This window comes from Leuciscus leuciscus, assembly GCF_965113295.1.
Source record: "Leuciscus leuciscus genome assembly, chromosome: 21".
In the NCBI taxonomy this organism is placed as follows: Eukaryota; Metazoa; Chordata; class Actinopteri; order Cypriniformes; family Leuciscidae; genus Leuciscus; species Leuciscus leuciscus.
In genome coordinates, this window is record NC_138745.1 from 4,427,006 (window position 1) to 4,454,805 (window position 27,800).

At 39.6% G+C, this 27,800-nt stretch overlaps 1 protein-coding gene across 1 annotated transcript in view; it reads left to right on the plus strand.

Moving 5' to 3' along the window:
* Positions 1-12: 12 nt before the first annotated feature.
* The window catches only part of frmpd2 (FERM and PDZ domain containing 2), a 47,169-nt gene continuing 19,381 nt past the window's right edge, over positions 13-27,800 (plus strand). The window contains exons 1-18 of the mRNA XM_082152089.1: positions 13-129; positions 4,379-4,500; positions 4,589-4,752; positions 6,827-6,892; positions 7,635-7,808; positions 15,138-15,207; positions 15,325-15,394; positions 16,372-16,510; positions 18,445-18,516; positions 18,668-18,842; positions 19,366-19,501; positions 19,670-19,808; positions 22,068-22,220; positions 24,018-24,203; positions 25,195-25,354; positions 26,267-26,441; positions 27,426-27,511; positions 27,590-27,667. Coding sequence (XP_082008215.1) covers positions 4,380-4,500; positions 4,589-4,752; positions 6,827-6,892; positions 7,635-7,808; positions 15,138-15,207; positions 15,325-15,394; positions 16,372-16,510; positions 18,445-18,516; positions 18,668-18,842; positions 19,366-19,501; positions 19,670-19,808; positions 22,068-22,220; positions 24,018-24,203; positions 25,195-25,354; positions 26,267-26,441; positions 27,426-27,511; positions 27,590-27,667 — 2,164 coding nt within the window. The 5' untranslated portion in view covers positions 13-129; position 4,379. The remainder of the gene's footprint in view (positions 130-4,378; positions 4,501-4,588; positions 4,753-6,826; positions 6,893-7,634; positions 7,809-15,137; positions 15,208-15,324; positions 15,395-16,371; positions 16,511-18,444; positions 18,517-18,667; positions 18,843-19,365; positions 19,502-19,669; positions 19,809-22,067; positions 22,221-24,017; positions 24,204-25,194; positions 25,355-26,266; positions 26,442-27,425; positions 27,512-27,589; positions 27,668-27,800) is intronic.

The following is a 27,800-nucleotide window of genomic DNA, read 5'->3' on the forward strand; positions in this document are numbered from 1 at the left end:
TTTCTTTTACTGTTTCTTGTTAGATTTCATAACTAACACAGAAACTAAACAAGAGAAGGAAATGAGTACATCAACATTTTACCTTCTAAAACCTTTGAAGATGTCAAGACTGGACAAGAAGTGAATAGGGTAAAAGTTTAACTTCCCCAGTACAGTTCATTAATCACAAATGTTTTCTATTACAAATGTTGTTTACATATACTACAAATTAATTACACATTATCTACTTAAATATGGACTAATTTGAATACATTTGCAGAATGTTTGTTGACAGATAGTAGATTTAAAGCTGTTTACTTTAAGGAATTCTCCTTCTCTTTTGGATCAATAGGCCTACATAAAATCAGAAATACTACAGCCTTAAAGAGAATCAAATAAAATAAAAAGTTACAAAAACCAGGCGAATGATAAATGAACAAACTTGTAAACCCTTATAGAATATAGATAGTTTCTATAAAGTTTGGTGCATGAAAGCCCAAGTGGAGATTTCTGAAGAAGAAAAACCCCTTTTTTGAGAAAACATCCTTTAAAGATATGTATTGTAATGCTTAAATGTGTATTTTTGAGATGTTTTCTTTCAACTAGTCTGAAGAAAGACGTTGTGGAAGCAAAATAGCGTTAGAAAATATGTTATAGTAGCCTACAGAAACATGCATAAATTGTGTGTGTGTGTGTTTTAATGCATGTTTACATTTGCACTTGGAAAGCTGCATCCTATTATTTCTTTTACAGGTCAATTTTGTGTGTAGGCCTATAATAATTTAGTAATTAATGCGACAAAAGTAACGCATTCGAGGGAGATCCCTCTAAAACCTTTCAATCATACATAACATTCTGTAAATGCATGATCATATTATGAGAATATACAGGACAGGACAGGACAGTAGTGAAACCGTCACAGTTCACATCTGTTGAGTTAGATTAGTGAAGTTCTGGGGGGGGTCAGGGGGTTTGGACACACTGATTGGTCGCCCACTGGCCTTTTCTAATCCAATTGAGTTCTTATGGCTGGGCTCTAAGAATAGGACTAATTAAGCTAAAACACTGCGGTGACAACATTTCAATGGAGGAATTGCTCCTGGATAATAACCTGTGATATCGATAATTATAAAAGGAGTGTTTTTGTTGGTATGCAATTGAGAGGGACAGAGCAAGATGCTTGAAAGGATTTTAACAGAGCAGAAGATATCCGGAGGACAACTCTGCGTATATCGAATGTAGAAAGGTAAACATGCTTTACAACTTGTCCTTGAACGTTTAACGTTACATAGTCATAGATAAATACAATGTCTTAGCACACAGAAATGTGGCAAGCACAGTATTAGTGGCGAACATAAAACTGGAATGAGATGGCCATCTTCTCTCTATTAAATATTTAACAGCATAGCCTCTTAATAACAATTATTTATTTTCCCTCAGCAGAATGGTTTTAAACCCTCTGGCACAGTTATACCATTTATGGCAGGTACAATAATGAAGTTTGGAGTGTGTTTGCCTATTCATGGTAGTTGTAATGTCCTTTGCTTGAGAAACAGTAGGCTATTAGGCCAACATCTCATTCTTTTCAACACAACATTTACATACAGTCCACACCAGATAGGTGATGCTTTTTTTTGCCAACGTTATAATATTTCAGTGCTGAAGACAAGTTGAACTTGGTGCAAGTTTTTAATCACTGTATCATTCTGTCAAGAAGAGAAAATAATGACAAACATTCATTTCAAAATGTATATGGTTGAGGTGAATCTCTTGAAATTAGTGTATTGTAGTAAAGGAAAGATGGTCATACTTTAGATTTGTGTCCAATTCTCACTATTAACTATATTAACTACGACTTTTGCCTCAATAATCTCCTAATTATTACTTATTAATTGTTAGTAAGGTAGTTGTTAAGTTTAGGTATTGGGTGATTAAGGGATGTAGAATATGCTCATGCAGAATAAGGCATTCATATGTGCTTTATAAGTGCTAATAAACAGCCAATATGCTAGTAATATGCATGCTAATAAGCAACTAGTTAATAGTGAGAATTGGACCTTAAACTAAAGTGTTACCACTGTTTCTACTCCATGATTCAATGCAAGTGACTGTCCTGAGGGGCAAAAGTCATGCTAATCCACTACGGAGGCCAACCGGCATTTTACTGCATAAATGCAATTACAAATATATTCAGATCACTATAGATCAGTCTTATACAGTAGAACAAGACGCTTTAAAGTAATACTGAAAATATTTAGACTCAACCTTTGTACTCGTTGAGCCTGCATACAACTGGAAAAAACCTCATTCATTCTTTTGGAGGAAAATGTCATATGCTGTAACATACAGCATGGATGTCACTGACAACTGTCTTTTAATTAGCATTGTTATGGTGCTTTAACTTTAGTTAGAAGACACATTAGAGCAAATCCACCAGGATCTGTCAAAGCCAATTACTAGAGGAGAAGTCTTGCATGCAAGTGTGCAGAAGTGATACTGACATGGTGAAGAGAAGATGTGCGTAGTGCTTTCTTACGTTCTATGCAAGCAAGGTAATTCCCCCATTTAACTCCTGTTGTAAAGAGGTTTGCTGGAGACTGTGCTTTCGCTAATCATAGCTTGCCAATTTACGCAAATGAAATGAAGGTTACATGTAGTGTAATGATTGACCTTTTAAAGTTTAGGTTGCAGTCATCTGCAATCAAAGGGACATTTCATTCAGAAATGAAAATTATGCTCACGCTCTTGTCATTCCTAATGTGTAACACAAAAGAAGATGCTTAAACGTGTCCATGCTTTTTCTCTAAAAAATGAAAGTCAACGGGGTCCAGTGTTGTTTTGGACCCCATTGACTTTCATATGGACACTCAAAATGGTAATCAAATATGTTGCTATCTTATGGAAGTGAGTATTTGAGGAAAAAGTATGTGAATTAATGTGGATTTTCCATGGATTTCTGCAAACGGTGGTCATTAAATTGGATCTGACCTTCAAATAAGCAACAGCCAAGATAGTCTGCAAGTAAAACACAATGATTTGTGAACAAACTCTGTAATGTTCTCAGTGAAGGGTGGAAAGAGTATGTGAATCCCTAGGCTAACGATGTCTCCAAAAGTTAGGCTAATTGGCATTACGAGTCAAAGAACCTGGAGTCTAAAGAAAGAATGAAGGTGTTTCCTGCCAAACAAGTGAAAAACAGTTATGAAATCCAAGGGTTCCCTTAGGAAAATTGCTTAATTGAGTTAAATATATATACTTTGTAGTGTAGTTCAAATCTTAAAAGTATATTTTAAAAAAGAAAACTGACTGTTTCATAAGTACACCTTTAAAAAGTGTACTCTGTAATAATGTGAAAGTACATTGTGACTCATTACACAGTAAAAAATTACATGATCAATAAGTTATGACATTGCTTTAACTCATCAAAAAAGTTCAGTATTTTTTATTTATTACTTTTTTTATGTTATACAAGTGTCAGAAAGTAGATGTAATTTAAGCTGAAATGACTTAAACATCCAAGTTGATTTTACAATGTAAGTTTGATAATCTTTTGTCATGCTTTAGCCTACTAGAGAAGTACTTATTTTCATGTGTTGACTAACAGACCAAAGCAAATACTTGATTATAAAACAATGTTCTCAGTGCTGGAGTTCATGTGTTGAGCCCCTGATGATACTTCGAGCAAAGTTTCATGTTGTGTCGAGCCTTCTTAGTGTTTTAAAAATAGCTATTTTTGATGCTACCATAGTCGTGCCCCAAGCACTCCCATTCAACAAGGCAATTTGAACGAAAACGAAAACGGTCAAACTTAAAAGTGGCGTTTCCATCCTAATTATGCTTTTAAACGAAAGTTTGCCTCGGGTAGATTAACAAAAAGACCCTAGGTTGCATTTTGGCGGCAGTTATCCGTTAAAGTTCATATATTTTGAATGTACTAAATTTCAACTTCATCACTACAAATGTGTAGCTGACATAAATATATAAAAAATATAGTAAATAAAATAACCATGACATACAAGTTACAACAGAAATGGCATAAAGTATATTTTTGTTTGCCACAAATGCTAGTCAGAACATTCAGCCGTACTTTAACCACAGACAAATGAAGTAAATATGAAATAACAGATAATGATCAAAAAAGCACTCTTAAGTTCAACTAACTGCATTTAATATGAATTTAAACTATAACACATTTTCATTCAATTGTAAATAACATGCAGTTAAGTGTCTGAAAACATTATATTCGGTTCACACTTTTAAAGTGTATTAATTCCATACTCTTTTTAAAAGTATGCTAAAGTGTAGGAAGGGAGGGAAAACCAGTTATGAAATCCAGCTCAACCTTTTCATGCATGTGTGCGCTGTTGTAATGTGCTTGTGTGTGTTTTGCGTCTGGCAGAATGAGCATGTTTGTGACCCTGGCGGAAGTGCTGGAGTCACGAGGAGCACCTCTGGAGGAGGACGAGGTCTGGGCTCTCCTCCTAGGGGCTGCAGAAGTCTTGATAGACATCTCCAGTAGAGGTAGAACGCTCTTTCATCTCTTTTTCATGCTCTTATCCATCATTGCCAACATAATCTGTCACCATTGTACCTCCTTCCCTTCATCCAGATCCTGGTAACATGTGCTGTGTCATCAGCCCCGGCTCCATGCTCCTTTCTGCAGTCGGCAGGATAGCCTTCAAGACCTGTGGCCGATCTGAGGCCGTGGGATCCTTCACTTCCCCAGAACTGTCACAGAGCAACACTTCCCCCAGGACACAGGCCACGGAGAAGGTGAGTTGGCCTACAATTATGGTAGATAGCCTGAACTTCTTGCTGAATGTTAAAATTCTTGTCGCTTGATAAACTTAAGCCACTGTAGTCACTTGGACTATTTTAACGATGTCTTTACTAACTTTTCTGGGATGGCAGATATCGATTACATAGAAGCCTATGGAGGAGTGAGACAGCTCTCAGATTTCATCAAAAATATCTTAATTTGTGTTCTGAAGATGAACGAAAGTCTTACGGGGTTGGAACAACATGAGGGAGAGTAATTACTGACAGAATTTTCATTTTGGGTGAACTAACCCTTTAAGAGAAGGAGTGGCCAGCATCTTAAAGGCTCAGTACACCCAAATATTCTGTCAGTAATTCCTCACCTCATGTTGTTCCAACCCCGTAAGAGTTTCGTTCATCTTCGGAACATAAATGAAGATCTTTATGTTGAAATCAACATTCAAAAAAGAGCTGAAAACTCTTCTCTTCCGTGAGCACTTAACCTAAAAAAAAAAATATATATATATATATATATATTCCTGTAAATTCTCGCTTATCGGGCTTATGCTACTCTGAATAATGCCTGAACTTCGTATTTTGAGCACTTGTTTTTTGCCTCTTCACGATGACTTGCTTAATTTAGTCCCAATTTGTAAGTCGCTTTGGACAAAAGCATCTGCTAAATGACTAAATGTAAAATGTAAATGTAAATCCAAGAGCTTTCTGTCCCTCCATTGACAGCTACTCAACTACCACTTTCAAGCCCCAGAAAGCCAGTAAAGACACCATTAAAGTAATCCCTGTGACCCCAGTGGTTTAACCTCAATCTTAAAAAGTGACGCGAGTGCTTCGTGTGCGCAAAAAAACATAATTTACCACTTTATTTACAAAATATGAATCTCCAATGCGCGTTCATGTCTGCGTTGTGGTGCTCTCGTAAATGCGCGTTGGAGATTAATATTTTGTGGGGGTTTTTGCGCACTCGAAACCCAAAGTTTTTGAGTGAACTAACCCTTCAAAAGATTAGTTCACTTTTCCTGATAATTTACTCACCCCCACATCATCCAAGATGTGTATGTCTTTCTTTCTGAAGTGAAGTTTATTTCTATGTGAAGTTTTAGCTCAAAATACCCCACAGATATTTTTATATTGCATGTTAAAGTTGTCACTTTTTGAGGGTGAGCAAAAACGCACCGTTTTGTGTCTGTTCCTTTAAATGCAAATGAGCTGCTGCTCCCGGCACAGAGGGCGGAGCTTCAAGAGCTTGTGAAGCTTATGTGTAGTTTATGTGTAGTTATGTTCTAGTCATTGATTAGCATATTCTGTCTTGATAATCTACAAATCGTGTTCCTGGGGGCGGGGCTTATGTAAATTTTAGGGTTGGTGATGTCACTAACCCGGGAGGAATGTTGTGTAGTCTCTACCAGCCGTTTGTTGTAGTCCTTAAAAAACAATTTCTTTACATGCAAATATCTCCCTTTGCTTTGAACTTTGAGCGCTGTAACTTTGCAGATGTTGTTTATGCTCAAACAGCAACATTACACACTAACTAAAGTTAGAAAAGTGAAATCGTATTCAACCACCCCTTTAAGGTTTTTGAGGAAACATTCCAGGATTTTTCTTCATATAGTGGACTTCAACGGGGACTGACAGGTTGAAGGGCCAATTGTGACCTTTCAACGTGATTAAGTAATGCATGGCGCATCGCAGAGCTAGTGCAAGACGAGCATTTGTGGCTAAAAAGTATATAAATATAAAAATTGTGTAGAAAATGACAAATGGTTTGGCTAGATAAGACTCTTATTCCTCGGCTGGGATCGTGTAAAGACTTTGGAAGCTGCACTGAAACTGCAATTAGGACCTTCAAACTGTTGGACCCCATTGAAGTCCATTATATCCAGAAAAATCCTGATGTTTTCCTCAAAAACCTTAATTTATTTTCGACTGAAGAAAGAAAGACATGAACATCTTGGATGACGTGGGGGTGAGTAAATAATCAGGAAATTTGAATTCTGAAGTGAAGTAGAAGATGCACTTGTCAAGCATGGTGTATGGCAAAGAATTCAGCATTTATTTGCTCTGATTATAGATGGTGGTTTACTCACTAGGCATGACTCTCTATTGGGCAGTAGATTATCAACTTCCACAAAATCAGGTGGGTTCCTCTTCTTCACAAAATCATCTGGTGGTCTTTGGTTATTTTAGACAGAAATATTTTATATTTTTTATTACAATTTTTGGAATGGACCTGGACATGAATAGAAATAGAAAAGTCTGAATGGTCTATAAAAATAGTCACTCTTGGGATCTTCACAGTCAAAAAATGACTACCAAAAATTAAATACATTGAGAAATACATAAAGATATGAAAATACAGTGCAATTTGTTAGGTACAATCTACAAATCAGCCACGATGAAGTACCCTTTGATAATGTCTAAATATATATCCAAATGTGAACCTATTAGTTATGTCTGAAAACACTCCTATAGGCAACTTGGGAATACACAACCCTATTACGTATGGTTTCCTTATTTCTCCCACCAGATGGCACCAATCTGCTTCAAATCCCATCAAAATACAAAATATTAAAGAATAAACATTATTGAAGCAAACATTAGTACATTATTTATCTTTTTCTTTTCTTTTTTAATTCAGCTTATTGTGTTCGGTCTGTTTTGTTCGCTGATGATCACAAGTGTGACCGTGAGGAATACCAGAGGGTAACATCAACGTCAAATCAAATTGAACTCTTTTTGATGTCAGGAATCCCTCTTAAAATTAGCATTTTTATTCATCAATGATCAAAACTAGCTAACGTCCAGAGCTTATTATTCTTCTTCTTCTTTGAACACTTGTAAAACTCTTTGAACACTTATTGCACCTCGTCTCCCGCTAGCCTGTCCAGCTCAGCGACGACCTGAACAGCCTTTTACTGAGCATGTGCGAGGATGTGGCTCACAAACGGGTGAACCTCCTGACGTTGCTGGAGACGTGTGAACATCACCATAAGACTGCTGTCCTGCCCCGGCCAGAGAAAGCCATCAGACAGATGGCCGAGGATGTGCTGCAGGTAACTGTGCCGATCTACAGTGATTTAAACATTTAATACAATACTTAAAGGGATGCTTCACCGATTAGCATTACACTTTTGTATCAGTAGAGACCCGGTAGTGTTTTGGAATGACCGTGCTTCCCTCCCTCATGTCCCCCTGAGACGAGAGATTTCTGTATTGTGTGTCTGGAAAAAAAACGCTGATGACGCAAAAATCATCATTTAGCGTCATCAGAGGCTCTTGTGTCCAGAGGCGAGAGACTCCAGCCAGTAGGAAGAGCTCGTCCCGCATGTCTTCAACCCGCCCATAGGGGATCTCAAGATAAAACGCTGTCTTTTCAGTTTCATTCGACTAGTAGCCTAGCTGTATCATTTCTCCCGATACTGCCCTCTGTAACTGGTAGGCGTGGCTTGGGAGTGTCCTCGTAGGGAGGCGAAGCAAGTGCATTCTGGGAGTTGTTGTCTTTCATCCCCATGAGCCAAAAATACATTTTCCGGCTTTCTCAGTCTAGAAGGCACCAACTTCTAAAATAATTTCACATTTCTACTACATAAATGACCCAATTTAAATACACATTAATCTCTCCAGCGGTGAAATATCCCTTTAAACAGCGTGAATACATTAGATTACCAGCTAGCACTGAAACAATGTTTTCAGACACTTAATTGCAAGTTATTTACAATTAAATGGAAATGTAGTATCGTTTAAAATGTATATCAAATGCAATGAGTTGAAAATGACCCAGTAGCCTACATCTGTATATGTAATTTCATAATTAATTCTCTTGTCTTTGAAATATGGTTACTATAGTGTTCTGCTGAATGTACTGACATTTATGGTAAACTTAAATACACTTTAATGTTATTTCTAGTGAAACTTGTATGTCATGTATTTAAATGTATTGTAATCTCACATTTGTAATGATAAAGTTGCAATTTAGTATATTTGTAATATATTAAAGGTATAGCGGAGGATCTTTCCAAATTTTAGATAAGACCCGCCCTCTCCACTTTTTGAAAAGTTTGATTGATTCACCAGAATGATTGACAATTAGGAGGACCAATAGTTTAGACTACCCACCAGGAAGTAAAACATCCTCCGCTATACCTTTAACTTTAAGTATGATATCAAATAACACTAAAGTTAAAATTATAATCAAATACTTTACATGTGCTTTAGTATGATAGTCAACACATCAAAATGGATGTACTTCTTTAAAGCACAACAAAAGATTATTAAAACATAATAATCATAATAAAAGTCGTTTTGGTTCATTAATATTATCTTTTTTTTAAAATATACTTTTAAGATTTGAAGTACACTACAAGTGTGTGATGATTCCAACCTGTGTTCGCCTGTCTTCTGTGTTCCTGGACTTATATGTTATTTCCTGTCTTGCTCCATGTTTTGTAGTCCTTTGTAGTGTTTCTTGTTGATTAGTTCCTGATTGTTCCCAGGTGTGTCTTGTTTCCCAATCTCCCCTTGAGTGTATATACCCAAGTGTTTCAGTCTTGGTTTGTCGGTTGTTGTCTTTGCATGTTGTGTGAAGCTGTTGCGTTCCTGCTCTTCTGCCATGTTCCATGTTCCATGTTCCATGTTCCATGTTCCATGTTCCATGTTCCATGTTCCATGTTCCATGTTCCATGTTCCATGTTCCATGTTTTGACCCTCTAGTTGGATTATCTTTGCTTTCATTTTTAAATACTGCTGATGCTGGATTCACACCTCTCTTCGTCCCTGCTTACACGTTACAGAGTGCATATTCAGTGCATTTAAGAATTTTAAATAAAGCTTACATTTTTTTTATACATTTTAATGGAAGAAGGGCATCGATTTTTTTTAAATATATGAATACAAACAAAATTTTTTTTTTACTCATTTAAAATTCTTAATCGATAAAATGAATAATATGTAAGGATTATTCAATTCAATTTTATGGAATTTTACTATACAATTGAATTTCTAAATCTGAAAAACCAGCTGAAATATTGTTTCCCTTTCAAGGGAACTCCCGTTGCGTCGAAAACTGACGCTATGGGAACGCTTTGCGTGATGACGTCTTGAAGCACATGTAAAATCAGTCCAATGGTGTGGCGGAACGTCAGAGGCGGGTGACGTCACGTACCAGGAAGCTATAAAAGCCGGCCCGAAACAGAAGACGAAAGCTTTCTGAGTCTTCAGTTGCGCTCTGTGTTGAATCTGTCCTTGTTATTTGGTGTTGTCTGTCTATATTATATATATATATTCAGTATGGCGAGCAAGCAGCAGTTTAGAGTGTGTGTCCATCCCTGCCCGCGTTATTTAACGGGAGGTGATACTCACACTCTTTGTGTTGTTTGTTTGGGTGAGAAGCATGCCCAGTCAGCACTCGAGGGTGGTGACTGTGTGCATTGCGACGCGCTTCCATTGCGCACGCTCCGATCCCGCTTGGCTCGGTTCAATCCCGATCGCGTTCCCCAGGGCTCGGGTCCCGCCGCGGCTGAGGCTCGGCGGCGATCTCAGACCTGGGGTTCGCAAATGGATCTGTCAGTGGATGTTGAGACGGGCTCTGCCTTATCTCAGCATCAATCTGACCGATCCAGTGCCTCTCATCAGGGTGTGGAAGCACGCATTGCGGTTTCTTCCCCCCCGATAGAGGCACCAATACTGCAACTGTCCAGCTCTGAGGAGTTGGATGTTGTGAGTATTGAAGCTGAGTCTGAGGATTCGCCACCTCAGTCTCATGCGTTTGAGGAACTGCTCGATGTTATTACTAGAGCAGTTGACAGACTATCTATTGAGTGGCCAGAGGATAGGCAGGACGTTCGTTCGAAAAGTAAGCTCGACGAACGCTTCCTGCCATCTCGTACACAGCCTCAGCGAAGAAGCCTTCCGTTTTTCCCCGATCTCCACACCGAGGTGTCGAAATCGTGGGGAAAACCGGTTTCATACAGAGTGTATGCACCACAAACATCCCACTATTCTTCCATTCACAAATATAAAGAATATGGTTATGGGGAGATGCCGAAGGTGGAGGAGACGCTTGCGAGCTATCTCTCTCCAGCAACGGCATCTTCCCTGAAAGCTCCTTCACTTCCCTCTAAGCCAGTAAAATTCACATCATCTCTGGTTCATAAATCGTATGCAGCCGCTGGTCAAGCTGCAGCGTGTCTGCATACGATGTCTATTATGCAAGCCTATCAGGCAGAATTATTGGGGGATTTAGAGGAGGGCGGGGGAATTGGTCCTGACACAGTGGCTGAACTACGCAGAGCCACAGATCTGTCTCTCAGGGCCACCAAGGAGACCGCTAAATCAATCGGGCGGTCTATGGCAGCCCTGGTGGCCACTGAGAGGCATCTGTGGCTCAATTTGAGCGATATAAAAGAGAAAGAAAAGCACGTTCTCTTAGATGCTCCGGTTTCCACTGTTGGTTTATTTGGTGATGCAGTAAACAGTGCGGTAGCTAAATCTCAGGAAGCTGCTAAACAGGCAGCTGCATTACAAAAACTTCTCCCCCGCCGTTCTTTCATTGAGGCTGCTGAGCGGGAGCAGCCTCACTCCTCTAAAAAGAGCGCTGAACATCGTGCCACTCAAAAACAGAGTGTGTCCTCTCGTGCTCCCCCACAAAAATCTCGGGGACACGGAGGGCGCTCTCAAACCCAGCAGTCTTCGAGGGGTAAAACGGATCTGCGGACCGTTATTACCGCCAAGAAGGCTGCTGGGAAAAAGTCCTGATGTCTGAGGGCTCAGGACAAATGAGGGTAGTCCCCCCGAAGCAGAGCGGTTAACACCTCTTTTCACGGTGCCCGTCTCTCTTCGGTGCCCTCAGGGGACCGTTCTGCCAACCCTGCCACCTCTGGTGTTACAGGGCGCAGCGGTCTCCGGCGAGCACATATCTCAAGGTCCACCCGGAAACGTAGTGGCCTCGGGATGCCCGCCCCCTCTGAGGAGGGTGCTAGAGCAGTCTGTTTGGTCGTTCCCTGCCGGTGCGCCGTTACAGGGCGATGAACCGACTACTCAACAGCAGGAGAAAAATACGGTGCCGTCTCTCTTCGGTGCCCTCAGGGGACCGTTCTGCCAACCCTGCCGCCTCCGGTGTTACAGGGCGCAGCGGTCTCCGGCGAGCACATATCTCAAGGTCCACCCGGAAACGTAGTGGCCTCGGGATGCCCGCCCCCTCTGAGGAGGGTGCTGGAGCAGTCTGTTTGGTCGTTCCCTGCCGGTGCGCCGTTACAGGGCGACGAACCGACTACTCAACAGCAACAAAATCCAGAAACCAGTCTCGAGAGACTGGTACCTCTAGTAGAATCTTTGACAGCGTGGAAGCTACTGTCAAATGTTTCTCGTTGGGTCCTGCAGACCGTGGAAAAAGGGTATTAGATACAATTCTATTAACGCCCACCGCGGTTTATGGGGGTCCTGCCCACAGTGGTGGGCCCCGAGCAGGTTCTGGTTATGGAACAGGAAGTAAACACTCTGTTAGAGAAAGGGGCCATAGAATATGTACCCCCCTCCAACAGGGAAACCGGGTTTTACAACCGGTACTTCATAGTTCCAAAAAAGGACGGGGGATTGCGTCCCATTTTAGATCTTCGAGTTCTGTACGAGTACATGCAGCTCAAGTTCAAAATGTTAACCTTGAGACAAATCGTGCCACAGATCAGGTCCGAGGACTGGTTTGTCACGATAGACCTCAAGGACGCATATTTCCATCCGTCCGTGTCATTGGAAGTTCCTGAGGTTTGCTTTCGGGGGCAAAGCATACCAATATCGAGTTCTTCCATTCGGCCTGGCTTTATCACCCCGCACTTTCACCAAATGCGTGGATGCAGCTCTGGCGCCTCTGCGCCTCCGGGGTATTCGCATCACGAACTACATCGACGATTGGTTGATTTTAGCTCAGTCGCATTAGTTGGCGGTTCAACATCGAGATGTTGTTCTCGCCCATATGAAAGAGTTGGGGTTACGGCTGAACGCCAAGAAGAGTGTGCTTTCTCCATTTTAGAGGACCACTTTTTTAGGCGTGGTTTGGGATTCAGTGTCGATGCAGGCGCGCCTGTCATCGCCACGCTTCGATTCCATCCTGGCAGCTGTGAGAAGTGTAAAGCTAGGCCAGCTACTCACTGTCAAACAGTTCCAGAGACTGTTGGGTCTCATGGCAGCAGCTTCCAACGGGATACCTTTTGGACTGCTGCACATGAGGCCCCTGCAGTGGTGGCTCAGGACCAGAGGGTTTTTCCCCGAGGGGCAACCCATTTCGCACAATCAAGGTCACGCGGTGATGCCTACGTGCCTTGGTTATGTGGAAGAAACCTTGGTTCCTGTCCCAGGGCCCAGTGCTGGGAGCTCCTTGTCGTCGCAAACTGCTAACGACGGATGCTTCCCTCACGGGTTGGGGAGCGATCCTGAGGGTCGCTCATCTCAAGGTCTGTGGGAAGACCATCATCGTTCCTGGCATTCTATAGCCTAGAGATGTTAGCTGTCTTCCGGGCTCTGAGGAGCTTTATCACAGGTCTCAGGGGACACCATGTGTAGTACATACGGACAACACGTCGGTAGTCGCCTATATCAAGGGGGTTTGCGCTGGCATGCCATATCCTCTTGTGGTCCCAGGGGAAGTTGCTGTCACTCAAGGCAGCCTACATCCCCGGGGTCCAGAATATAGGAGCAGACACTCTGTCGAGACAGGGGCCGAGGCCCGGGGAATGGTGGCTCCACCCCCGAGGTGGTGGAGCTGATATGGAAATTATAAGTGGATCTGTTTGCGTCTCGAGAGACGTCTCACTGTCCACTTTGGTTCTCCTTCACGCATCCAGCTCCTCTGGGACTGGATGCTATGGTACAGACGTGGCCGAGGCTACGTCTGTACGCCTTTCCCCCAGTTACTCTGCTCCCGGGAGTTCTGGAAAGAGTTCGCAGGGACCGGGTTTGCCTGCTTTTTATAGCCCCGCGCTGGCCGGGCAGAGTATGGTTTCCCGATCTTGTGTTCCTCCTCGACGGGCATCCTCTGGAGTTACCCGTCAGGAGGGACCTTCTGTCCCAGGCAGAGGGCTCGATATTTCACCCTCGGCCAGAACTGTGGAACCTGTGGGCTTGGCCTCTGAGGGGGCCCAGCTCATAGAGTCAGGTCTCTCAACCGAGGTTGTTGAGACCATTCTACAGTCCAGAGCTCCCTCCACGAGGAAACTTTATGCCCTGAAGTGGAGAGTATTCACTTCTTGGTGTAGTGACCGTCGGTTGGACCCAGTCCACTGCCCAATTGGTACAGTGCTGGAGTTCCTGCAGGAACGGTTCACTGCAGGTCTGACCCCGTCCACTTTAAAGGTCTATGTGGCGGCCATAGGTGCTTACCACAGTCCTTTGGGTGGAATGTCTGTGGGGAAAGACCCCTTGGTATCTCGTTTCCTTCGTGGCACTTGGAGGTCCTCCTCCCTTTCGAAATCGGACCAGGAGGCGAATAATTTGCTTTGCCCTGTTCGTGCGTTAGACGCGTATGTCCACAGAGCTGCCCTGTGGCGTAAAAGTGACTTTTGCTCCCCTAACAAGGGAGGTCCAGTGTCTAAGCAAAGGATGAGCAAGTGGGTGGTTGAGACTATCTCACTGGCTTATGAGGCGGCTGGACAGCCTTCTCCTTTGGCTGTCCGGTCGCTCTCTACTAGGAGTATGGCGGCCTCTAAGGCCCTTATATCAGGAGTATCGTTACAGGACGTCTGTGATGCGGCAGGCTGGTCCTCACCGCACACCTTCGTCAGGTTCTACTCTCTGGATTTAGACTCTACTCCAGGGTCTCATGTTTTGTCTTCTTAGTGCTGCTCACATGATTACACACAGGACAGACATTTGTAGCTATGGAGGCGTTGGTATAGACGTTCCCATAGCGTCAGTTTTCGACGCAACGGGAGTTCCCTTGAAAGGGAACGCCTCGGTTACGACTGTAACCTCGGTTCCCTGAAGAGGGAACGAGCGTTGCGTCGCCTTGCCATATCTCCTTCATGCCTGTCAGCGCGACTTCAGACTTTACGAAGCTTTCGTCTTCTGTTTCGGGCCGGCTTTTATAGCTTCCTGGTACGTGACGTCACCCGCCTCTGACGTTCCGCCACACCATTGGACTGATTTTACATGTGCTTCAAGACGTCATCACGCAAAGCGTTCCCATAGCGTCAGTTTTCGACGCAACGCTCGTTCCCTCTTCAGGGAACCGAGGTTACAGTCGTAACCGAGGCGTTTTGAGTGTAGGTTCACTAAAAGTTCTGTTTATCTTACATATATTTAAAACAATTTGTGCAATTTTCCTTTTGAATACGGATCTGCCATAATTACTTAAAAATAATAATTGCTGTGCACTGTTTGTTTGTTTTTTATAGGCTGAAAAAAACCCAAATGATTCTGCTCATCTCATAGACCGAAGCCAGATGGTTAGAGAAAGACTTCGGGGTATGGTTCTCAAAAGTCATTATTTGATCAACTGAAGTTTTTTAAATAACCTCACCAAGTGGCGTTACTCTTAAAATGAAGGCAAACACTGTCGTATACTGTCTTTATATCCTTTAGGTGCTTCCTGTCAGAACTCAGTTTGGCCTCTGAAAGGGAACAGCACACCGTCACCAGCAGACTTCAACAGGTGAGTAGCACTCAACTCATCCATTTCACATCATGAAAAACAGAAGTAAGGCAGGGCTTGATTTTATCCATTGGAAATTGACTGGATCATGGAAAGTGGGAGATCAGAATGATTGTTGGATGGGAGGAGTTTTGTGACATAATTCAAGGAAAGCTGACATTTCCAGAGCCATTTTGCTAAAAGATTATGAAGACCAAGTTTATTTAATTTAAAGTGATTTGCACTGATGAATTACAGTTTAATTTTAATTTTATGTTGACTTTTATGATTTAATTGAGCTTATGTGGTTTATTCCTGTCTCCAATTTAAATAAGATGAGGACATAATTTGTTACACCATAAAAAAAAAATAAGGTCCCATTGGTTAATGCATTAATTATCATTAGCTAAAAATACATTTGTTACAGTATTTATTCATTTTTGTTAATGTTACTTAACAAAAATACAACTGTTTGTTTTAGTTCATGTGAGCTCAGGTCCATTAAATAACATTTATTGACAGCGTTTTTTACTAATGTATTACTAAATGTTGAAATTAACATTAAATTGATGCTTTTAGAAGTGTTTTTCATCATTTACTAATGTAATTAACAAATGTTAAAGGGATAGTTCGCCCAAAAATCATTTATTCACCCTCAAGTTGTTCTGACTAAAGAACATTAACCTGTATGAGTTTCTTTCTTCTACTGAACACAAAAGAAGATATTTTAAGGAATGTTGGTAACCGGACAGTTGACGTAGCCATTGACTTTCGTAGTATTTTTTTTTTTCTACTGGCTACCGCCAACTATTTGATTCCCAACATTCTTTAAAATATCTTCTTTTGTGTTCAGCAGAAGAAAGAAACAGGTTTGGAACAATTTGATGGTGAGTAAATGGTGACAGATATTTCATTTTTGGGTGAACATCTTTAACAGATTGTAAAGTGTTACCAAAGGTTTTAATTAAGATCTAAATTCACTGCTATTTGTCTTCTAGAAGTCATAGTTCACACCAAAGGATCAGAAACAACACATGGCTGCCCCAAAGTCCTATTCTTGATAGACGGCGTCAGTTCAACTCAAGGCCAAATCAGTTGTTTGGCTCTTCATTTAGCCTTAATGAACGGAAAATAAAGGTAAGGAAGTAAGGGTCAGATTTACTAAACAGGGCAAATTAACGTGAGAGCTTAATCCCATAAAAGTGCAAATGGGAGTGGAAAGTTCTGCGAGTGATTTACTGACACTGCACACATTAAATAACACAGACTCAGCCGGATCATTTCCATAATGACCAACGCAATCAAGAGCAGCGCAAATTCGCATAGGGTTGCAAACAAGCAGAGCCGCTGATAATGAGGTGTGTGTGATCTAAAAAAAAAAAAGTGGCTTCCCAGACAGTGACATAGTGTCGGCCCAGATCCGGGGCCACTTCTGGTATAGGTGGATTCCACGCGTACCAGATGCGGGCTGGATCTGGGCCGATGCTGTTTCTGTCTGGGTTGAAGTCCCCAAGAAATCTTTTTGAACGTTTTTTGATTTTAGTATGGATATGTTAGCCTTAAGATTATCTATAAGTGCAAAATTTGCATTTAGAAGATATAAGCATTCAAAACTTACTGTCTGCCAAGATGGATCAGCAAGTCGCCGCAGACCACAAAACACAATTCTATCAATTAAAATAAATCACCTACATAAATTACACACTTTTCAATCTACACATCCTCAGCATGATTATGATCACTGTTTTGCTTTAGTAACAGTTTCATATTAAGGGCCCTATCTTGCACCCAGCGCAACTGACTTTGTACACCGACGCACAGCGGACTTTTCCCTCCACAGACGCACGTGGGTAAATTAGGGAATGAACTTGCGCTCCCGGGGGCGGTTCAGCGAAAAGAGGAGGCGTGTTCCGGCGCAAACGTTCCCTGGTGCTATTTTGCAGTTCCGGAAAACAATTCCGCCACTGACCAGGAAAAACATAGTCTAAAGTCAGTGGCTATTCAGATGCTATTGTAAGGGCGCATGCTTGGCCATAATGTAGCGTGTGCACAACGTGCATACACTTTGCTTCTCTCATCTACACAGATGCAGGCAGCAGTTGCCATTTTTGCAAACCATACATAATTACAAGGAAAAATATTACCACACAAGGGAAATTATTGTGGTGTCCATGAAGATGTGGAAAAATAGGCATAAATCTAGCATACACATTTACCCAAATTATTCAGGCTAATTGTAGTAATGACGGATCAAACCTGTTTGACCAATAGTGGCAAGACATTCCGCCGTTATAATAGCAATCCGCCATGGAACAAGCGCGCCTGGTTTTAAAGGAAATGTGAGACGATGCTCTGATTGGTTTATTTCACGTTACGCCCAAACCACACTTATGAGTAATGAAGCTACTTCAGACCAACCCATTTTAGATTTGCCGAGATCCGGCCACAAGTTACTTGCGTTTCGCGTTTGATACTTGCGTTTCAGATTGTTAAAATAGGGCTCTAAATCTAAAAGGGGAATCTATTAGGTTGTATTAGGTCATAAGCTGTCAAATGCGGCTTTACCAAGCTCAACAGCTCTGCCCGAGCTTGTTTAAATGTAAATGTAAATGTTTTTTTATTAAATATGCTCAATATGTCCCACCCTGTCTTCCAGTTTCCTGGGAAATTACATCAGCTCACTGAACAACGCCGGACATTTCAAGGCACTTCAGTGGGACTTACTGTTTTTGGGCATTAAATAATGACACAAACACCAGTAAATTGACGAGCGCAAACCTTAGTAAATCACGTAGCATGATTCATCTAAATACCTTCATCCCAGAAATATTGCGTCTGAAAGGGAAATGCATATGCAATAAGCTCAGATGTAAAAATGAATGCTGTTCACACCTTTTCTGCATGTCTTCAGTAAATCCCGACAGTAGTTTTTTATTGCCAAAAGAGTGTTTGCGCTGGAGCAAGCTGTTAGTAAATCTACCCTGAATGTCCCCTTATTATTACATATCTCTTGGCTTATAAATTGTACCGTTCAGGATTTTTGACTGTTTCTTGTGTGTGGTCGTCCTCAGGATACGGGTCCAGAGTTCATCAGAATGCTGGAGGAGCCTCTCGTCGTTTTAGAGCTGCCTAATTCTATTGTGGTCAGTTTGATATCCTTAGAGCAAGAGTTTTGGCTCTACACCAAAGTGAAATTGGCAGCCTGGGTAAGAAGGATCAGTTATGTGTGCTGATCTCTCTCTCTCTCTCTCTCTCTCTCTCTCTCTCTCTCTCTCTCTCTCTCTCTCTGAACAGTCAAACAAAGGGCGTTCAAGTTCAAACCACAGGGACTTGAGAGTTATGATGCCAAATGGACAGAACATTCTGCTCAAGTGTGACGTCAAGTCCAGAGGAGGAGACGTCTTTGATATGATCATCGCTCATGCAAACCTTGTGGAACATTTTTACTTTGGCCTTGCATATAGTGATGGTAATTTACCCCATGTATTAATATTAATATTAATTTACTTTTATATCGTTTTTATTACATTTTCTTTATATATATATATATATATATATATATATTCATTTTAGTTAAAGATTTAGTATTAGTCTTTACTAATTAGACTATTAGTCTTTATAGTTTTTATTCATCTTTATTTCAGTTTTAGTTATTTTAGTGCATCAAGTTAAACTAAATGAAAATGAATTTTATTAATTTATATGTTTATTTCAAGTAACGATTTAGTTTTTTATGATTTTAGTTTTAGTTTTACTTAACTATAATAACCCTGGTCTGTTATTTTAAATATAATAAAATAATTATTTAATTTAAATAAATAAGATTTTTCAAATAATTGTAATATATAAATAGTTGAATATATATTAAATAAATAATTTAATGCATAATTTAATTATATACACATGTATATGTTTCTGTGTCTGATATTGATGAATAATTAGGTCAGTGTGTCAGCTGGGTTTGTTCACAGTATTTTTTTTCTCTTTTTCAGATAATGAATATTTCTTTCTTGACAACGACACGAAAATATCCAAAGTTGCCCCTGACGCCTGGAAAAAAGTGCCCACTGCCACATTTATGCTTCATTTCCGCATCAAATTTTTTGTGACGGACGTCTCTTTTCTTCTGTAAGTCTCTTCCTTTCCCTCATTTAATAGTGTGTTTTTACCTCTTCCATGTGAACAGGGATCGTTTTGACTAGGTTGTCGCCTGTAAAACGCAAATGAAAAACGTTTCTGCTTTTAGTGCATCGTTGTCGTGTAAGTGTACCCTAACTTTGCCCTTCGTCGTGGCAGACACAAGCTGACCCGTCATCAGTACTATCTCCAGCTGAGACGGGACGTTCTGGATGAACGGCTGCGCTGTAACGAGGAGACCTGCTTGTTTCTTGGTGCCTTGGCTCTTCAAGCCGAGTTTGGGGACAGTATGCCTGAGGTATTCCAGATCAGTGTTATTTTAGTATCACTGAGATGAATTATAATTTCTTATAATATATTACATTTCTCATTTTCATTTAGTTTAAGTTGAAGTACAAAAATAACTTTAAAAAAAATATTATTTGTCAATATCAGAATTAAAACATTTAAAATATATATTTTATATAAAATTATTTATTTATTTATTACAATTATTTGAAAAAGATTATTTATACATTCTCTGGGTGAGGTGACAACTTTAGTTATATAAATTAATATTTTGAATTTGTTTTTGTTTTTATATTTTCCATTTTCATTTCAAGTTTAGTTCAACTTTTTGGCATTTTGTTGTGTGGTTTTATTTATTTATTTTGTATTTAATTTGTATTTTTTATTTTATAAAAAAAATTATTTCAGTTTTAGTTATTTTTAGTACATCAAGTTAAAGTAAATTAGAAACGAGCTGAAATAAAATACTTTTTTTTATTTTTTTATCTCAGTTAACGTTTATTTTATTTCAAGTAACAAAATTTTTTTTTTTTTTAAATGATTTTAGTTTTAGTATTAAAACCCTGGTCTGATATTTTGAAATATTTAATAAAAAATAAATAATCTTTTTCAAATAACTTTTAAAAACATAATATTATATACACTCACCTAAAGGATTATTAGGAACACCTGTTCAATTTCTCATTAATGCAATTATCTAATCAACCAATCACATGGCAGTTGCTTCAATGCATTTAGGGGTGTGGTCCAGGTCAAGACAATCTCCTGAACTCCAAACTGAATGTCAGAATGGGAAAGAAAGGTGATTTAAGCAATTTTGAGCGTGGCATGGTTGTTGGTGCCAGACGGGCCGGTCTGAGTATTTCACAATCTGCTCAGTTACTGGGATTTTCACGCACAACCATTTCTAGGGTTTACAAAGAATGGTGTGAAAAGGGAAAAACATCCAGTTTGCGGCAGTCCTGTGGGCGAAAATGCCTTGTTGATGCTAGAGGTCAGAGGAGAATGGGCCGACTGATTCAAGCTGATAGAAGAGCAACTTTGACTGAAATACCCACTCGTTACAACCGAGGTATGCAGCAAAGCATTTGTGAAGTCACAACACGCACAACCTTGAGGCGGATGGGCTACAACAGCAGAAGACCCCACCGGGTACCACTCATCTCCACTACAAATAGGAAAAAGAGGCTACAATTTGCACGAGCTCACCAAAATTGGACAGTTGAAGACTGGAAAAATGTTGCCTGGTCTGATGAGTCTCGATTTCTGTTGAGACATTCAGATGGTAGAGTCAGAATTTGGCGTAAACAGAATGAGAACATGGATCCATCATGCCTTGTTACCACTGTGCAGGCTGGTGGTGGTGGTGTAATGGTGTGGGGGATGTTTCCTTGGCACACTTTAGGCCCCTTAGTGCCAATTGGGCATCGTTTAAATGCCACAGCCTACCTGAGCATTGTTTCTGACAATGTCCATCCCTTTATGACCACCATGTACCCATCCTCTGATGGCTACTTCCAGCAGGATAATGCATCATGTCACAAAGCTCGAATCATTTCAAATTGGTTTCTTGAACATGAACATTCTTGAGTTCACTGTACTAAAATGGCCCCCACAGTCACCAGATCTCAACCCAATAGAGCATCTTTGGGATGTGGTGGAACGGGAGCTTCGTGCCCTGGATGTGCATCCCACAAATCTCTATCAACTGCAAGATGCTATCCTATCAATATGGGCCAACATTTCTAAAGAATGCTTTCAGCACCTTGTTGAATCAATGCCACGTAGAATTAAGGCAGTTCTGAAGGCGAAAGGGGGTCAAACACAGTATTAGTATGGTGTTCCTAATAATCCTTTAGGTGAGTGTATAATATATACTTTAAGACATTTTTAAATTCTGACATTGATGAATAATTAGTTTGAGTTATTTTAATACTTCAACCGAAACTAAATGAAAATGAGAAATGTTGCCTTGGCATTCAGCTGAAATAAACACATGACGGCGTTTCTATGATTTGTGTTTATTCTCAGTGTTGCTGTGCTATACTGTAAATCTGTTCAGTGATGTCACACCTATAAATGGTGCCGAACGTTTATAAATAACAACATTACATCTTCAGGAAGCATTGAGAATGTATCAGCTCACATTTATATTTAGCTGATGCTAGATGGTTATGTAATGCACTCATTTATATAATATTTATGTGTGAATAGTATACTTGTTTTCGAGAGATTGAAAGAAAAAGCATGTTTTCTGTGTCTTACGAAGGTCTATGGGAAGAACTACTATCAGCCTGAGCACTACGTCTCCAAGAGTGTTTTGCAGAAAATGGCAATGCCTTGCCTGAAAGACGAGTTGCTACGGTTACACGCCAACAATGCAAACATGACTGCAGAGGAGGCAGAGATCGAGTTCCTCAAGGTTATGTTCACTTCTGTTCTTACTGTATGGTGTGATTCCTTATGAAAGTGTAAACTTTACCTTTATATGAAGTACAGTATGTAAGGTAGACTGGGGCTAATTGTCACACATTTATATTTCTGTTGAACATTGAACCATAAGAATGCTCATTATTGGCAAAGGGGCATGTTGTCACATAGTATGGGGCAAGTTGTCACGATGGAACCTGCAATTAAATAGAGCTTTTTAAAACAATAAAACAATTATGAAACAACAACAACAATGCAAAAGGTAACACAGAAATATATAAAAAAAAATAAAAAAAATGCTAATAATAAAATAAAATAAAATAAATAATTATATATATTGATGAATAATTAGATCAGTGTGTCAGCTGGGTTTGTTTAGAGTTATATATTTGTTCTCTTTTTCAGATAATGAATTTTTCTTTCTTTAAAATGACAAAAATGCCTGGAAAAAGTGGCAACACATTTGTGTAATTAGACTTTTGACTCAAAACCTCATAGTTATTGAGATATAGGCTGCATGTATTTGTGATAATATATAGCCTCCGACTCCCCTATAAATGAAAGTCATTTAAGACACACTTAAAAATATCAGATCATTGCTTTAGATAACAAAATATCAAACCAAATGCATGCATCTGAAATAAAGATACAGTACATTTTACAAAAACATTTGCTAGGTTGGAGATTATATGATATATAAAACAACAGATATACAGTTTAGGACAAACGTATTATATCTGTCACTCAAGTTGGTTAAAAGTCACTGCAAAAATGGCTCTGAAAAATGAATGGTTTGATCTTTTAAAGGGGTGGTTGATTATGATTTGACTTTTCTAACTTTAGTTAGTGTGTAATGTTGCTGTTTGAGCATAAACAACCTCTGTAAAGTTACAACGCTCAAAGTTCAAAGCAAAAGGAGATATTTTCTTTTAAAGAAATGGCTTTTTAAGGACTACAACAAACGGCTGGTAAAGACTACACCACATTCCTCCCGGGTTAGTGACATCACCAACCCTAACATTTACATAAACCCCGCCCCCGGAACACGATTTATAGATTACCAAGACAGAATATGCTAATCAATGACTAGAAGATAACTACACATCAGCTACATAAATTCATCAACTAACCATTCAGAAATGTCCTGTTGCTTCTACATGTCGTCACTTCTTCTTGAGTCTCTCCATCATTGTCTGAATCCTGTTTGAACATAAAAGGCTAAAAGTTTTTGAAATTTTCAGTGCATGTCAGTGTGAGTGCAAGCTGTTGTAGCTCCGCCCCCTGTGCCGGGAGCAGCAGCTCATTTGCATTTAAAGGGACAGACACAAAACGGTGCATTTTTGCTCACTCTCAAAAAGTGACAACTTTAACATGCTATATAAAAATATCTGTGGGGTATTTTGAGCTAAAACTTCACATACACACTCTGGGGACATTAAAAGCTTATTTTACATCTTGTGAAAAGGGCATTATATCACCCCTTTAACTTCTAATGCGATGAAATTCAGACATTTTTACATTTTGGGGCCACTTTATTTTAAAATGGAGTGAAAATAAAGAATGGGAAGGATGGAAAATGTGACAGCTGCATTTCTTTGTGCTGCTCTTCATCCTGCTGCCATCTATTGGATTTATTTAAACCCATAATGACTCAGCGGGCTACTGGCCAAATATTTTTACAGACACCATTAGGTCTGAACAGATTTTCTGGAGCGATGATTGGCAGTGGGTGTCCTACATTACATAATCTGTCCAATTGACTTGGCAGCACTGCTCGACTCCCCCACAGAGCGTTCAGCAGCTTCCAGAGTACGGGGAACTGCTTCACCGAGTGGCCCGTGAGAAGAAGCCGGTGTTTGGAGAGCTGGTCCTGGGAGTGTGTGCCAAAGGCATCATTGTGTATGAAGTTATAAATAACTCCCGCATCGCAAGCCTTAGATTCCTCTGGAGAGAGACCAGCAGTATCACCTCAGCTGTGAGTCCACACTAATGCAGAACACTGTATCGTCTTATTTTCATTAAAATACAAAACAAACATAAAAAAGTTCAAACTTGTCCTCCTATCCAAGTTGAAAAAAAAGATTTTTCCTTGAATATATACAGTTTTTTTTTGTTTGTTTTTTACCAACTATAAATGTATAACTTTAAACCCCTCAAAGAAATATCAAAATTGAAGGAAAGAAGGTAAAGAAACCCCTTTGGTACAAGTAGTTTGTAATTAGTATAATTTTATTATTATATCTTTCAAAGAAAAGTAGTAAACCAGGTAAAAAGCACATTTTGTCAAATGGAGTATCCCGTAAGAAAATGTCACAATATTCGTAATTCAAAAATTAAGTATGTTTGTAAAAAAATTATACAAAAGTTCTGTAAAACTTTACAGAAAAAGTTTTAAAGTCACTTCTGCTCACCAAGGCTCTATTTTATTTGATTGAAAACACAGTAAAAAGATTAATATTGTGAAATATTATTACAATTTAAAATAATAATTTTCTATGTGAATATATGTTAAAATGTAATTTATTCATGTGATCAAAGCTGAATTTTCAGCATCATTACTCCAGTCTTCAGTGTCACATGATCCTTCAGAAATCATTCTAATATGATGATTTGATGCTAAAATTATTATTGGTGCTCGATTATTAATAATGGTTCTTATTTTTAATAAAGTTTAAAATAGTTTTTGCTGCTTACTGTTTTTATACTTTTTTTCAGGATTCTTTGATGAATAAACCGTTCAAAAGAACAGCATTTATTTGAAATATAAATATGTATCATTATAAATGTCTTTACTGTTACTTTTAATGTAATATTTTTTTTTAAAAAACAAACAAAAAATTTTTTTTAGATAAATTAAGTTGTGTGAATTAAACTATTAAAAATCGAATAAATAGAGGACTGTATGATTTAATCTGATGATGTGGGTCAGCATAATAATTCTTCCTCCTCTGTTCTCATCAACACAGCGACGCAAGTTTGTCATTGAGAGCAACACCAGTAAAAAGAAGCACACCTTTCTGACCGAAAAATCAAAAGTGGCCAAATACCTCTGCGAACTCTGCTCCGCACAGCACAAGTTTCACAAGGAGATGAGCTCTCGCCAGCTCTCACACAGCCTCACTTCAGGTTAGTCCACATCCACTCCGATAAAGCTGTTCAATCCAAAGTTTTCCAGAGGTGGACAGTAATAAAGTACATTTACTTGAGTACTGTACTTAAGTACACTTTTCTGAGTATCTGTACTTTACTAGAGTATAATTTTTTTCTGGAAACTTTTTTACTTTATATTCACTACATTTGAAAGACAAATGTCGTAGTTTTTACTCCACTAAAATTCTGTCAAGGTCCTTGAGTAGAAAGTAGTAATGTCAGTCAAGTGTTGATTTTGGTTGGAAATGAAAGCCGGGTTGACGTCAGAACTCGACGGATGTTGGTTTCTGACGTCAACCCGATTTTCATTTTCAACCACAATACAACGTCTGTCCAACGTTGGAGATTAATGTAAATCTGATGTTGGATTCTGACATCAACCTGATTTTCATTTTCAACGTTAGGTTTGGTCTTCTAAATGCGAATTTTGTCATTGTTTTGGAGCACACTAGCTTATAGATAACAGTCAGTAAGGCTGACATATTCATACTAAAAGCCAAAAAACTGTAAATAGGGCACTATTTGAGGGAACAGCCATTTGGGTGTCCGAAACCATTGTGGACGTTATTGAGTGACTTATTCAGTCTCACATTCAAACTGGAACTGTGTTCTAGAAATAAATGTGATATTGATATGAGGGTAGGTATGCAGGCATAGATTCAGAGATAAAACAATAAAACATAGATTCAGAGATTTTAAAAACAAGTACTTCTGTACTTTTGCTTAAGTAAAAATTGGTCTTTACAACTTTTACTTGTAGTAACGGAGTAATATTTGACCGGTAGTATCTGTACTTTCACTCAAGTAAGGAAGTTGTGTACTTTGTCCACCTCTGGGCTTCGCTCTGTTAGTGGTTCACAATAAGCAGCAGTGTAAATGTGTCTGTAGAGGAGAGTATTGTGCAGTATTCAGCCATGTGTCGAGCTCAGAACCACGAGGCTGCGCTCAACGACGGACGCCTCGATCCCGCTGCCGACGACTCCATGAGCAAACTCTGTGAAGACATCGCTACCCGCCTCGAAGCAAAGATCAAACTACAGAGAGACTTCTTAGACTTCACCAGGTGAGAACAAACTCAACCATGAACCATGTCAGTCTTTGTATTAAAGAGGTGTTTGGGCTCTACTAGAATAGGTATTTTCCCCATATTCTCCATTGTTGCAGCTCCTCGATTCCCAGTCTGTCAGTAACGCTCTGTTTAGTTCCTGTCTCTATGAAGCCCCTCCTTCTGAAAAGCACACTGTGCTCTGATTGGTCGGCTGGATCAGTGTGTTGTGATTGGTCAAGCGCTTCGAGTGTGTTTTGGGAATGCCCCGCCCCTTACAATAACCGCCAGTTTAACACACTACTAACTAACTCAACCAGGCCCCGCCTCTTTATTCTGCGTATGAATTATTTAAATGAGGAATATTGTGACGTGTTCGTTCCAAGAAGAAAACTCAAGACTACAATGGAGGCGTTTCAGGAGTTCAGAAACAGTGATATAGAGAATAACTGCCTTTGAAGGGACTTTTTCGTGCTCAAACAGAAACATTACACACTAAAGGAAGATGAACATGTTAAAAAAAAAGCATAATAGGTCCTCTTTAAAGCAAGACATTACAGACAAAACCATTGTTTTTTCAAACCACTGGTCAGTTTTGGGCTATTTTGCTTCTAATAGCATGTCGTCTTTCCTACTATTGTAAAGAAAACATCCAAAATACACATTTAAGTTTTAATCTTCTTAATTGCATCTGTAGATTTACATATCTCGGCCGTGAGTTTTTCAGAAATCTCCACATCAGCGGCTTTATATACATCAAACTTTACTGTTTTGTTCATATCTGTATTCTGAAGTTTTGTACTGAGGGGTTTGTTCATATATATCGTTCACCTGGTTTATATAAAATTTTATTGCTAATAACATGGTGGGAATGGGGTTTTTGGCTGTTTACAGTATTTTCTGATTTATGGAGTGATAAAAATAGATATCCCAAATCCCCTCTGTAAATCCATTCTTTATCCAATGTTCTCATGGTGTCTTGTCTGTTTGTTTCACTTCTAGATCCCAAAGTCCAGCTCTACAGAGAAGCTCTTGTAGTTCTCCGAAGCGTTGCTCTGAAGTCCCTTCAATGTACTCTCCTTTAAGAGGTAGGATTGACAATCAACCCATAACATGGACCTGTTTCATTGGGAAACAGCGCAATGCAGTGTGACCTTTTCTCACAGATACTCCAACATGTTCCCGACCTCCAGAGAGGGAAATAATCTGTGTTTCCCTCAAAAAGGACCCCAAAATTGGCCTTGGTAAGTGGATTATGTATCATTACTTACTGATATGCATTGAATCTACTCAAAAACATTCATTTGCACTCTCTTCTGATGGGTAGATAGATTTAATTCCATGTTTTGAGTAAAGACTACCTTCATTTATCAGCCA